Source organism: Salmo trutta, chromosome 13 (genome assembly GCF_901001165.1).
Source record: "Salmo trutta chromosome 13, fSalTru1.1, whole genome shotgun sequence".
Taxonomy (NCBI): Eukaryota; Metazoa; Chordata; class Actinopteri; order Salmoniformes; family Salmonidae; genus Salmo; species Salmo trutta.
In genome coordinates, this window is record NC_042969.1 from 33,647,961 (window position 1) to 33,662,777 (window position 14,817).

General features: G+C 45.4%; 1 protein-coding gene across 5 annotated transcripts in view; it reads right to left on the reverse strand.

The window, feature by feature from the left end:
- Positions 1 to 14,817, reverse strand: part of LOC115205680 (glutamate receptor 3) — a 241,097-nt gene that overhangs the window by 164,989 nt on the left and 61,291 nt on the right. For all 5 annotated transcript variants that reach the window (XM_029771906.1, XM_029771903.1, XM_029771904.1 and 2 more), the window contains exon 3: positions 4,183 to 4,422. In XM_029771906.1, the coding sequence (XP_029627766.1) occupies positions 4,183 to 4,422 (240 nt within the window). The remainder of the gene's footprint in view (positions 1 to 4,182; positions 4,423 to 14,817) is intronic.

Here is a 14,817-nt window from a genome sequence, read left to right on the forward strand (position 1 = left end):
ACATGATGCTACTGTCTAGAGGAGGAAATAGACATGACGCTACTGTCTAGAGGAGGGAATAGACCTGATGCTACTGTCTAGAGGGAATAGACCTGATGCTACTGTCTAGAGGAGGGAATAGACCTGATGCTACTGTCTAGAGGAGGGAATAGACCTGTTGCTACTGTCTAGAGGAGGGAATAGACATGATGCTACTGTCTAGAGGAGGGAATAGACATGATGCTACTGTCTAGAGGAGGGAATAGACACGATGCTACTGTCTAGAGGAGGGAATAGACCTGATGCTACTGTCTAGAGGAGGGAATAGACATGATGCTACTGTCTAGAGGGAATAGACCTGATGCTACTGTCTACAGGAGGGAATAGACATGATGCTACTGTCTAGAGGAGGGAATAAACATGATGCTACTGTCTAGAGGAGGGAATAGACATGATGCTACTGTCTAGAGGAGGGAATAGACATGATGCTACTGTCTAGAGGAGGGAATAGACATGACGCTACTGTCTAGAGGAGGGAATAGACATGATGCTACTGTCTAGAGGAGGGAATAGACATGATGCTACTGTCTAGAGGAGGAAATAGACCTGATGCTACTGTCTAGAGGAGGGAATAGACCTGATGCTACTGTCTAGAGGAGGGAATAGACATGATGCTACTGTCTAGAGGAGCGAATTTCTCTTCACTATAATAATACATAAGAGGAATGACAGAATATATTTGACTTAACACTCCACATCACTGCACCAAACCCTGGCTACATGTTGGTATGTTGTCACAACACGTACACGCACGCACGCACGCACGCACACACACACACACCTAACATCTAAGAAACAGTGCAATATCTCTTAATTAATACAAATCACTATCCCCTAAAGGTATAGAGCGTAGTTTCCACTCTGAAATATATGCTTGACTGCAGCAACAACAGCTGTAGCACACACCTAATTTAAGATGAGAAACAAGCCACAACCAACCCCCGTCATTAAACAGAGATTAGGCAACACATTAAGGATGTGACATACTGCACCCAAAGCTTAGTTACAATGATATACTGCACCCAAAGCTTAGTTACAATGACATACTGCACCCAAAGCTAAGTTACAATGACATACTGCACCCAAAGCTAAGTTACAATGATATACTGCACCCAAAGCTTAGTTACAATGACATACTGCACCCAAAGCTAAGTTACAATGATATACTGCACCCAAAGCTGAGTTACAATGATATACTGCACCCAAAGCTAAGTTACAATGATATACTGCACCCAAAGCTAAGTTACAATGATATATTGCACCCAAAGCTTAGTTACAATGATATACTCCACCCAAAGCTTAGTTACAATGACATACTGCACCCAAAGCTTAGTTACAATGACATACTGCACCCAAAGCTAAGTTACAATGACATACTGCACCCAAAGCTGAGTTACAATGACATACTGCACCCAAAGCTGAGTTAGAATGACATACTGCACCCAAAGCTAAGTTACAATGATATACTGCACCCAAAGCTAAGTTACAATGATATACTGCACCCAAAGCTTAGTTACAATGATATACTGCACCCAAAGCTAAGTTACAATGATATACTGCACCCAAAGCTGAGTTACAATGACATACTGCACCCAAAGCTAAGTTACAATGATATACTGCACCCAAAGCTAAGTTACAATAATATACTGCACCCAAAGCTTAGTTACAATGATATACTGCACCCAAAGCTAAGTTACAATGATATACTGCACCCAAAGCTGAGTTACAATGACATACTGCACCCAAAGCTAAGTTACAATGATATACTGCACCCAAAGCTAAGTTACAATGATATACTGCACCCAAAGCTTAGTTACAATGATATACTGCACCCAAAGCTAAGTTACAATGATATACTGCACCCAAAGCTGAGTTACAATGACATACTGCACCCAAAGCTGAGTTACAATGACATACTGCACCCAAAGCTGAGTTACAATGACATACTGCACCCAAAGCTGAGTTACAATGACATACTGCACCCAAAGCTTAGTTACAATGATATACTGCACCCAAAGCTAAGTTACAATGATATACTGCACCCAAAGCTTAGTTACAATGATATACTGCACCCAAAGCTAAGTTACAATGATATACTGCACCCAAAGCTGAGTTACAATGACATACTGCACCCAAAGCTTAGTTACAATGATATACTGCACCCAAAGCTTAGTTACAATGATATACTGCACCCAAAGCTTAGTTACAATGATATACTGCACCCAAAGCTTAGTTACAATGATATACTGCACCCAAAGCATAGTTACAATAATATACTCCACCCAAAGCTTAGTTACAATGATATACTGCACCCAAAGCTTAGTTACAATGATATACTGCACCCAAAGCTTAGTTACAATGATATACTGCACCCAAAGCTTAGTTACAATGATATACTGCACCCAAAGCTTAGTTACAATGATATACTGCACCCAAAGCTAGTTACAACAACATACATTTCTTCCAGTTATAAAGCAGATGGAGTTTGTGAAGGGTCTGTACATTACATTACACAGTGCTTATAGAATGTCGCCCACTTCCTTGTTTCAAGTAGGTAATGTTCCAGCACATTAGATCATGTACAGTATACTTTGTCATTTTGGCCATGAATATTATCAACGTTGACGATGTCAACTGTTTCAAGGGCACCCCTAAGAGTCAATACTTAAAACCCTCAACAAAACCATGTCCAAGTCTATGGTAGAACCAGCCTGTCAAACCTTACCTTCCGCTGTCTGTATTGTATGTTAAATTACGTGACAATATCTACTATTATCAATGATACTGCAGTCAAAAACTACTTCAAGAGCACCTAGCTCTGTCTGTGTGTTTACCCCACACCCTGAACTATATCAAGGCCTGTGATGACATGGCACCTAGCTCTGTCTGTGTGTTTACCCCACACCCTGAACTATATCAAGGCCTGTGATGACATGGCACCTAGCTCTGTCTGTGTGTTTACCCCACACCCTGAACTATATCAAGGCCTGTGATGGCATGGCACCTAGCTCTGTCTGTGTGTTTACCTCACACCCTGAACTATATCAAGGCCTGTGATGGCATGGCACCTAGCTCTGTCTGTGTGTTTACCTCACACCCTGAACTATATCAAGGCCTGTGATGGTGTATGGCACCTAGCTCTGTCTGTGTGTTTACCTCACACCCTGAACTATATCAAGGCCTGTGATGGTGTATGGCACCTAGCTCTGTCTGTGTGTTTACCCCACACCCTGAACTATATCAAGGCCTGTGATGGTGCATGGCACCTAGCTCTGTCTGTGTGTTTACCTCACACCCTGAACTATATCAAGGCCTGTGATGGCATGGCACCTAGCTCTGTCTGTGTGTTTACCTCACACCCTGAACTATATCAAGGCCTGTGATGGTGCATGGCACCTAGCTCTGTCTGTGTGTTTACCTCACACCCTGAACTATATCAAGGCCTGTGATGGTGTATGGCACCTAGCTCTGTCTGTGTGTTTACCTCACACCCTGAACTATATCAAGGCCTGTGATGGTGTATGGCACCTAGCTCTGTCTGTGTGTTTACCTCACACCCTGAACTATATCAAGGCCTGTGATGGTGCATGGCACCTAGCTCTGTCTGTGTGTTTACCTCACACCCTGAACTATATCAAGGCCTGTGATGACATGGCACCTAGCTCTGTCTGTGTGTTTACCTCACACCCTGAACTATATCAAGGCCTGTGATGGCATGGCACCTAGCTCTGTCTGTGTGTTTACCTCACACCCTGAACTATATCAAGGCCTGTGATGGCATGGCACCTAGCTCTGTCTGTGTGTTTACCTCACACCCTGAACTATATCAAGGCCTGTGATGGTGCATGGCACCTAGCTCTGTCTGTGTGTTTACCTCACACCCTGAACTATATCAAGGCCTGTGATGGTGTATGGCACCTAGCTCTGTCTGTGTGTTTACCTCACACCCTGAACTATATCAAGGCCTGTGATGGTGTATGGCACCTAGCTCTGTCTGTGTGTTTACCTCACACCCTGAACTATATCAAGGCCTGTGATGGTGCATGGCACCTAGCTCTGTCTGTGTGTTTACCTCACACCCTGAACTATATCAAGACCTCTATCCTTGGACTATATGACGGCCTGTGATGGCATGGCACCTACCTCTGTCAGTGTCGTAGAGGTATACAAATTTCTGCCACTTGTAGTGTGACAGCAGGCTGAGGACGGCCCCACGCAGTGCAGGTCTCATCTGGATGACAAACTGCACTTCGTTGTCGGTGGGGTAACTGGGCGTGACGAAGGAGGTGTGCAGCGCCCCACAGAATGACGTCAGGGTGTTCATTGACTTTTTATCGTAGAAGCCGAAGATGGCATAGACCCCTCGGGAGAACTGAGAGCAGACTGGAGAGAGAGGGAGAGAGGGAGGCGTTAGGATGCTTAAGAGAGACAACAAGATCAGACACACACCCACACAAATGTCAAGTGTTTGAAAACGCAAACATCTTTGGTAGCTACAGTGTAGAAAATCTATAACAGCCAATTTGTGGAATGAGATCTTGCAGTAAGACCAGCATTACTCTTCATCAGTCAGCCTATCTGCATTGGATGACATTTATTCAGCTGGGGAAACCACTTGCATTTATTTGTAGATCTGTCATGTTTTCTGGTGAGACCTCAGAATCTGGCAGCAATAAAGACACCAACAATGTCGTAAATGGCACACTATTTAAAGTGCACTACTTTTGACCAGGTCTCATAGGGCTCTGTCAAAAGTTGTGCACTACAAAGGGAATAGGGAAACACATGTTTTAGTCAAGACAGACCAGGGACTTTTGCGACTATTGGTTCCATTGCGCCAGGCAAGCTCAATCAAACCCAGATCAAGTATTTGAAATAATTTCAGATAGTATTTGGTGAAGGTTTGGTGAAGGAACATGTGGCTGATGGTGTGGCTAACCTAACGTAGCATGCGTAGAAACACATCTCAGCTGAGTCCCCACTTCCGTTTTTCAGAGGAAACTGAACTCAGGTTGATAATACTGTATCCCTGAAAACATGAAACATCCGATTTCATTTATTTTTTTATTTAACTAGGCAAGTCAGTTAAGAACAAATTCTTATTTGCAATGACTGCCTACACCGGCCAAACCCAGACAACGCTGGGCCAATTGAGCTCGGCCCTATGGGACTCCCAATCACGGCCGGTTGTGATACAGCCTTTCAACGGGTGGTATGGATGATCTACACAACACTACCACTGTGTCATACACTTGACAGAGATAGGCTTTCCATGTGTTCCAATTGGAAAATCAAGCTTTCTGACTGGCTAATAAAGTGCTCCGAACATCTCCAAGCCTCTGGAATGATACAGATGGCTGAGCAGTAGAAACATCCAATCACATCTCCTGTTTTAATGGCATGTTGAACATTGGGGGTGTTAGAATGCAACAGCTAGAATGTACAACGCTGTAGTGGAAAGGTCCCCATTCTCATCGACGGGGCTGTAGTGGAGCAGGTCCCCATTCTCATCGACGGGGCTGTAGTGGAGCAGGTCCCCATTCTCATCGACAGGGCTGTAGTGGAGCTGGTTGATATCTTCAAGTTCCTTAACTTCCACATCACCAACAAACTAACATGGTCCAAACACACCAAGACAGTCATGAAGAGGACACGACAAAACCTATTCCCCCTCAGGAGACTGAAAAGACTTGGCATGGTTCCTCAGATCCTCAAAAGATTCTACAGCTGCACCATCGAGAGCATCCTGATGGGTTGCATCACTGCCTGGTATGGCAACTGCTCGGCCTCCGACCGCAAGGTACTACAGAGGGTAGTGCGTACGGGCCGTACATCACTGGGGCCAAGCTTCCTGCCATCCAGGACCTCTATACCAGGCGGTGTCAGAGGAAGGCCCTAAAAATTGTCAAAGACTCCAGCCACCCTAGTCATAGACTGTTAACTCTGCTACGGCACGGCAAGCGGTACCGGAGCGCCAAGTCTAGGTTCAAGAGAATTCTAAACAGCTTCAACCCCCAAGCCATAAGACTCCTGAACATTCAATCAAATGGCTACCCAGACTATTTGCATTGCCCCCCCCCCTTTTACACTGCTGCTACTCTATGTTATTATCTATGCATAGTCACTTTAATAACTCTACCTACATGTACATATTAACTCATGTCGTGTCTTTGGCATCATTAAAACTGAAGACCTGTCACGCCCTGACCAGGTGAACTCTGCTGTTTTGGTCAGGGTGTGGCATTTCTATGGTTTATTTTCTATGTTTTGGTTATAGCCTTTCTTTGTGTTTTATTTCTATGTTGGGCTCGGGGTGATTTCCCAATCAGACAGCTGTCGCTTGTGAAGTCTGATTGGGAATCACATTTAAGTTCCTTTTCCCCCACGATGTTTGTGGGTTGTTGCCTCTTTTGTTTGAGCAAGTTAACGTTTCGTCTATTCTTTGTCTGTTTTGGTAACGTGTTTATTTGTGTCTAAATAAACATGTGTTCGCTCCCAGCTGCGTTTTGGTCCGCTTCCTTATCACCCGACGACGAGCGTTACAAGACCTATTTATCAAATAACTCTCTGTAATTATTATTACGTGATCAAACTGATTAATCATGTAAGTGTAATTAACTAGGAAGTCAGGCCACCAAGGAAAATATTCGGATTACAAAGTTATAATTTTCCTAATATAATATTTTAATATCTGATCAATCAGTCTTCAATTTAATGAATTATTATTTACCTCACGTTAGTCTCATTCCAAACGTCATAAATTGTTGGTTATCTGCACGAACCCAGTCTTCACTATGAGTAATCCATGCATCAATTGTCTTAAAATAATTTATTTACTAACTAAGTAATTCACAGAAATGCATAACAAACAGTCAAAGTAGATATGGTTACAAAGAAATGATAGGAGAATGTGCCCTAGTGGGCTAAACCGGCATGGCGGCTTGTTAGACAAAAGGGGAGTGGGAGGTCAAATGAGGAGACACTACAGAGTTGAATATTATAACAATTGAAATGATAATCCTTTGCACATGAACGCTCACTCATTCGGGAATAATTGCAATCATTATATATATATTTACGCTCAGTGTGTCGTCGGGATCTCTGTTGAAAAGTTTGTTTCTGTTGGAGAGTTTGTCCACCCTCTCTCGCTCTCTGTCGTGGTTAGAATGGATAATTCAGAGTGACATTCATTCATGTCGTTATAGATAGGTGTTTCGGCGGTTGTCGGTCTTCGCGTTCAATAATACCGAATTCCTAGCTGCAGACTAGTAATTCATATCAAAAGACTTGTTCTTATTCTATCGGTATCGATAGTCTAAGAGTTTCACCACGTGGTATGGTTAAAAGTTCAGCAAGACAAATGCATGGTCAAACCTTGGCCCTCTCGTTATCGAGGTAAGCTGGTCTCCTCTCAAAAGTTGGCCCTCTCATTTTCGAGGTAAGCTGGTCTCCTCTCAAAACTTGGCCCTCTCATTTTCGAGGTAAGCTGGTCTCCTCTCAAACCTTGGCCCTCTCGTTATCGAGGTAAGCTGGTCTGAAGTGGGAAATCATCGCACAAATAGCTTCATTCTTATTCATTCATTTTATACAACAATTAGATGTAAGCCTCATAACTGAGGCTATTATATAAACAGCGTTATGGTAACGTGGCCGTATTGTCTCTCATGAGTTTCACAAAATTGTAAAAAAACGGACCAGTTCGTAGCTGGATTCTTCACCGATCTTTTATATATTCTCCAGAACAGAAATATTGTTCGGACCTCCAGTTCTGTGAGGTGGAAGAAATTCCTTTGTTCTCTCTATGAAAACTCACTCTCTCTCTCTATACTGTGGCCATGAGGAGATAGCCTCCTCCAGGAATTTACATCCTCTCTGACCACAGCAGCCTGGGTGTAGGAGAAAGAGGGAGATGGTGCAGAGGTAGGGGGATGGTGCTCGCTGTGTCTAAAGAGGGCAACGTCATGACACTCAATTACCTCAACTAACCAGTGCCCTCACACATTGACTCTGTACCGGTACTCCCTGTATATAGCCTCGCTATTGTTGTCGTTGTTATGCTGGTCTTTAATTATTTGTTACTTTTATTTCTTTTTTGGGGGGGGATTTTTCTTAAAACTGCATTGTTGGTTTTAAGGCCTTGTAAGTAAGCATTTGATTGTAAGGTCTACACCTGTTGTATTCGGCGCATGTGACAAATACAATTTTATTTGATAACGCCTGAAGAAAATCTGAAGAGGCACAAAGTACGTGAGAATGGCAGGGGGTGTTGTGTAGGGGTCTAGGCCCCCCTTCTAGAAGTTGGAGAATTTTGCACCTGAAACTACATTTTCCTGCAATCTAAAGCCAAAATCATTATGCATAATTCTAGGTAAAAAATACGTTCATTATTCTACAGATCTAAGCATACATCTTGAGCTGACTGGTGTTAAAAAAAGTTAAGAAACTAAATATGCTTCCCTTCACCTGCTAAACTGTGTAAAAGATTGAAATCAATGTGAGTTTTTACTCAGTACATTTAGTAACTGCTTGCTTTTCTAAAGTCTACCAACCTTGCCAGCAGGCATGCCAGCTAAGATAGTTAGACAAGCTAGGTACTATAAGAGAGCATCCATTAAGAGCACCATTGAGAGCATCCTGTCTGCTGTATCACTGCCTGATATGGCAACTGCACCGCCCACAACCACAAGGCTCTCCAGAGGGTGATGCGGTCAGTCCAATGCATCACCAGGGGGAACACTGCCTGCCCTCCAGGACATCTACAGCACCCGGTGTCACAGGAAGGCCAAGAAGATCATCAAGGACCTCAGCCACCCGAGTCACGACCTGTTCACCCCGCTACCATCTAGAAGATCGTCAAGGACCTCAGCCACCCGAGTCACAACCTGTTCACCCCGCTACCATCTAGAAGAAGATCGTCAAGGACCTCAGCCACCCGAGTCACGACCTGTTCACCCCACTACCATCTAGAAGATCGTCAAGGGCCTCAGCCACCCGAGTCACAACCTGTTCACCCCGCTACCATCTAGAAGAAAATCGTCAAGGACCTCAGCCACCCGAGTCATGACCTGTTCACCCCGCTACCATCTAGAAGAAAATCGTCAAGGACCTCAGCCACCCGAGTCACGACCTGTTCACCCCGCTACCATCTGGAAGAAAATCGTCAAGGACCTCAGCCACCCGAGTCACGACCTGTTCACCCCGCTACCATCTAGAAGAAAATCGTCAAGGACCTCAGCCACCCGAGTCACAACCTGTTCACCACGCTACCATCTAGAAGAAGATCGTCAAGGACCTCAGCCACCCGAGTCACGACCTGTTCACCCCGCTACCAACTAGAAGGCGGAAAGACAGTACAGGAGCATCAAAGCTGAGACCGAGGAACTGAAAAAACTGCTTCTATCACCAGGTCATTAGACTGTTATATAGTCACCACTTGCCAGCCTCCGCCCAGTACCCTGCCCTGAATGTAGTCACTGTAACTAGCCGGCTACCACCCTGTACTCAACCATGCACCTTAGAGACTGCTGCCTTATGTACATAGTCATTGAACATTGGTCTCTTTGATAATGTTTACATACTGTTTTACCAACTTCATGAGTACACTGAGTATACAAAACATTTCTTCCTAATATTGACCACACACACACAGACTTGTGCAGCTAACCTTGTGGGGACATAAAATTCAGTCCCATTCAAAATCCTATTTTCCCTAACCCTAAACCTAACCCTAACCCATCCCCGTCCCCTAACCTTAATCCAAAAAGCTAAACTTAACCCTAAACCTAAGCCTAACCCGTACCCTTAACCTAATCTTAACCCAAAAACCTAAACTTAACCCTAAATCTAACCCTAACCCGTACCCTTAACCTAACCTTAACCCAAAAACCTACACTTAACCTAAACCTAACCCTAAACCGTACCCTTAACCTAACCTTAACCCAAAAACCTAAACTTAACCCTAAACCTAAGCCTAACCCGTACCCTTAACCTAACCTTAACCCAAAAACCTAAACTTAACCCTAAACCTAACCTGTACCCTTAACCTAAACCCAAAAACCTAAACCCAAAAACCTAAACTTAGCCCTAAACTTAACCCTAACCCTAGCTCCTATTCCCTAACTCCTAACCTAATTCTAACCTTAACCCTAAACCCCCTAGAAATAGCATGTGACCTTGTGGGGACCAACAAAATGTCCCCAGCCGGTCAAATGTGTTGGTTTACTATAACCCTAGTTAACAGTCTGTCCTGTAAGCTGTCCTGAAACCCTAGTTAACATGCTGTCCTGTAAGCTGGCCTGAAACCCTAGTTAACAGTATGTCCTGTAAGCTGGCCTGAAACTCTAGTTAACATGCTGTTTTATAAGCTGGCCTGAAACCCTAGTTAACAGGCTGTCCTGTAAGGTTACTCACTAGCTAGGCTGATGTTTCCTAAAGAACCCTCTCCATCCATCCAAATATTTGGGTGTCCATGTTCTCTCATGGTCTCATAACCAGAGGTTGTGTCCCAAATTGTACACTTTTCTATATATAGTGCACTACTTTCTGACCAGAGTCTTACGGACCTTTGTCAAAAGTAGTGCACTTTGTATGGAATAGGGTGCCATTTGGAACGCACATAGAGTCTTCTGTTGCCGTGGAAGGAGGGAAGAGGCCTCTGTCTGCTGATGTAAATGTCACTGTTGATTATATCTCTTTACTGGTTCTCTACTCGTTCTCCTCTCGCTCTATGTTTGCCCCCATGTCTCTCTCTCCCTCTTGTCCTGACTGTGTTCCCCGCCTCTGTCTGCTCTTCCCCAAGTCCCTTTCCCTTCCACTCCCCCATTTCTCTCCCTCCCTTCTCCCTATATTTCTCTCTCCATCCCTCCATCTCTCTGTTCTTCCAGACCTAAATCAGACTTGTCCTCTTTAAAGCCAGCGAAATGCTGACACACACACACACACACACACACACACACACACACGAGTAGATAGCGCATAAGTGCTTGGTGGGATTGAATTGGCTCATGCCATTTAGAGCTGTGAAGCGCTTCAAACCATTTACTCAAATGCCAGCCCCTAAACTTCACCAACGCCTCGCCTCCCATTGCCCAAGATGATGGCCATGACACTTAAAGAGATGAGATGACTTCATGCTGCCAGTCTGGATGAAGTAAGATCATCCTAACTCGTTTAGGCCTTCATGCCATGAAATTTACAATGATAAAAGTAATCAAGATACTATTGACAAAAGGAGGACGGACCGATCTAGTCATTTCATCTACAGCAATAGAGTCTATTTCCAGATTTACACATGAACAACCAACATATAATACGTTTACAAAATGAATATTGTAACGGAATTATCATTGCCTGAGGAGGTTTTCCGCTGAATAACTCCTCATCAGACATGGTTGAAGGAAAAGGTACCACCAGTCTCTGTGTGTGTCTGTGTGCGGGTATGCGTATAGACTGTGGCGCACTGCACTACTGACAAAGCACCTTCTAATAAATCCCAGCCTGTGTGTGACTGGAGTGTGTGTTTGACTGGAGTGTGTGTTTAATGTGATGGATGAGTGGTGAGTAGGGGGTCTGGCATGAAGACCCTCTCTCACAAAGCCTAGTTAATCTGGATCTTACGCAGTCAGAGCAAAGGCTGCGGCCCACTGAACCAAAACTACAACCACTCTGTAGCTGGGGACAACCCTCTACTGCCCTATTCCTCCTCTGTAGCTGGGGACAACCCTCTACTGCCGTATTCCTCCTCTGTAGCTGGGGACAACCCTCTACTGCCCTATTCCTCCTCTGTAGCTGGGGACAACCCTCTACTGCCCTATTCCTCCTCTGTAGCTGGGGACAACCCTCTACTGCCCTATTCCTCCTCTGTAGCTGGGGACAACCCTCTACTGCCCTATTCCTCCTCTGTAGCTGGGGACAACCCTCTACTGCCCTATTCCTCCTCTGTAGCTGGGGACAACCCTCTACTGCCCCTGTACCTCCTCTGTAGCTGGGGACAACCCTCTACTGCCCTATTCCTCCTCTGTAGCTGGGGACAATCCTCTACTGCCCCTATACCTCCTCTGTAACTGGGGACAATCCTCTACTGCCCTATATCCCCTCTGTAGTTGGGGACAATCCTCTACTTCCCTATATCTCCTCTGTAGCTGGTGACAATCCTCTACTGCCTCTAAACCTCTTCTCAGGAGGATATGGTCCATACTTTGTCTGTGTCCTAAATGGCACCCTATTCCATTTCTAGTTCACTATGTGTCTATCTTGTAATATACACTGCATCCCTCTCATCTGACTCTCCTATTGGCCTTATGTCATCCTTTCTACTCCTCTTTCTGTTCTCCTCTCATTCTCTGTCCTCTTATTTCACCTCCTCTCTCCTTTCTGCATCATCCTCCTCTTCTCTTCTTTCTCGCCTCCTCTCAAGGGGGCTGGCTGAGCTCTATATGCCTCCTCCCCTACATTCATCTTCCGTACCCCTGGCTCTTCCCTCCTCTCTCTCTCATCCCTCCTCCCCTATCTTCTTCTTCCGTACCCCTGGCTCTTCCCTCCTCTCTCTCTCATCCCTCCTCCCCTATCTTCTTCTTCCATACTCCTGGCTCTTCCCTCCTCTCTCTCCCATCCCTCCTCCCCTACATTCATCTTCCGTACCCCTGGCTCTTCCATCCTCTCTCTCCCATCCCTCCTCCCCTACATTCATCTTCCGTACCCCTGGCTCTTCCCTCCTCTCTCTCCCATCCCTCCTCCCCTACATTCATCTTCCGTACCCCTGGCTCTTCCCTCCTCTCTCATCCCTCCTCCCATCCCATCTTCTTCCGTACCCCTGGCTCTTCCCTCCTCTCTCATCCCTCCTCCCATCCCATCTTCTTCCGTACCCCTGGCTCTTCCATCCTCTCTCTCCCATCCCTCCTCCCCTACATTCATCTTCCGTACCCCTGGCTCTTCCATCCTCTCTCTCCCATCCCTCCTCCCCTACATTCATCTTCCGTACCCCTGGCTCTTCCCTCCTCTCTCTCCCATCCCTCCTACCTCCTCTCACTCTTCTCGGCTGTGCAGGACATGCCACCGTGATTACACTGCCGCTTAGTGCAGAGAGTGCCCAATGAACTGCGTGTGTGTGGTGTGCGTGCATGTGTGTGTGTGTGTGTGTGTGTGAGTGAGTGTGTGTGTGAGTGAGTGTGTGGCCAATGAACTGTCCCGTAGGGACTCAATAGACCTCCACTCATTTCTTTTCCCTGGCTGCTTCCCTCCCTGAGAGATTTCTTACCTGCCTGCTTGGTAAAGTCAATGTGCTTTGGGGTGTATCTGGACTATAAGACTGTTTAAATGGGCCTAGTGTGGCTCTAGTGCAAGGCTAAAGTGGGCTGTAAGGCTAAAATCAAATAAAAAATGTAACACTTTTATTTAAAAAAATATTTAACTAGGCAAATTGTTATTTACAATGACGGCCTACACTGTCCAAACCCAGACGGCACTGGGCCAATTGTGCGCCGCCCTATGGGACTCTCAATCACGGCCTTTTGTGATACAGCCTGTATTCGAATCAGGGTGTATGTAATGACGCCTCTAGCAGTGAGATGCAGTGCCTTAGATCGCTGCGCCACTTGCGAGCACTGGATATGATCCTAAAACAAGACTAGACCACAGTCCTTATATTACTAGCGCTCATGTCTGACACCTGTCAAAAGAAGAGTAAACGAGAGGGATGTAAAAGCAGTTTTCCCCCAAATAAAGGACTGGCTGTGTGATGGTTTCCCCCCAAATAAAGGTCTGGCTATGTGATGGTTTCCCCCAAATAAAGGTCTGGCTATGTGATGGTTTCCCCCAAATAAAGGTCTGGCTGTGTGATGGTTTCCCCCCAAATAAAGGTCTGGCTGTGTGATGGTTTCCCCCCAAATAAAGGTCTGGCTATGTGATGGTTTCCCCCCAAATAAAGGTCTGGCTATGTGATGGTTTCCCCCAAATAAAGGTCTGGCTATGTGATGGTTTCCCCCCAAATAAAGGTCTGGCTGTGTGATGGTTTCCCCCCAAATAAAGGTCTGGCTGTGTGATGGTTTCCCCCCAAATAAAGGTCTGGCTATGTGATGGTTTCCCCCCAAATAAAGGTCTGGCTATGTGATGGTTTCCCCCCAAATAAAGGTCTGGCTATGTGATGGTTTCCCCCCAAATAAAGGTCTGGCTATGTGATGGTTTCCCCCCAAATAAAGGTCTGGCTGTGTGATGGTTTCCCCCCAAATAAAGGTCTGGCTGTGTGATGGTTTTCCCCCAAATAAAGGTCTGGCTGTGTGATGGTTTCCCCCCCAAATAAAGGTCTGGCTATGTGATGGTTTCCCCCCAAATAAAGGTCTGGCTGTGTGATGGTTTCCCCCCAAATAAAGGTCTGGCTATGTGATGGTTTCCCCCCAAATAAAGGTCTGGCTATGTGATGGTTTCCCCCCAAATAAAGGTCTGGCTATGTGATGGTTTCCCCCAAATAAAGGTCTGGCTATGTGATGGTTTCCCCCCAAATAAAGGTCTGGCTGTGTGATGGTTTCCCCCCAAATAAAGGTCTGGCTGTGTGATGGTTTCCCCCCAAATAAAGGTCTGGCTATGTGATGGTTTCCCCCCAAATAAAGGTCTGGCTATGTGATGGTTTCCCCCCAAATAAAGGTCTGGCTATGTGATGGTTTCCCCCCAAATAAAGGTCTGGCTATGTGATGGTTTCCCCCCAAATAAAGGTCTGGCTGTGTGATGGTTTCCCCCCAAATAAAGGTCTGGCTGTGTGATGGTTTTCCCCCAAATAAAGGTCTG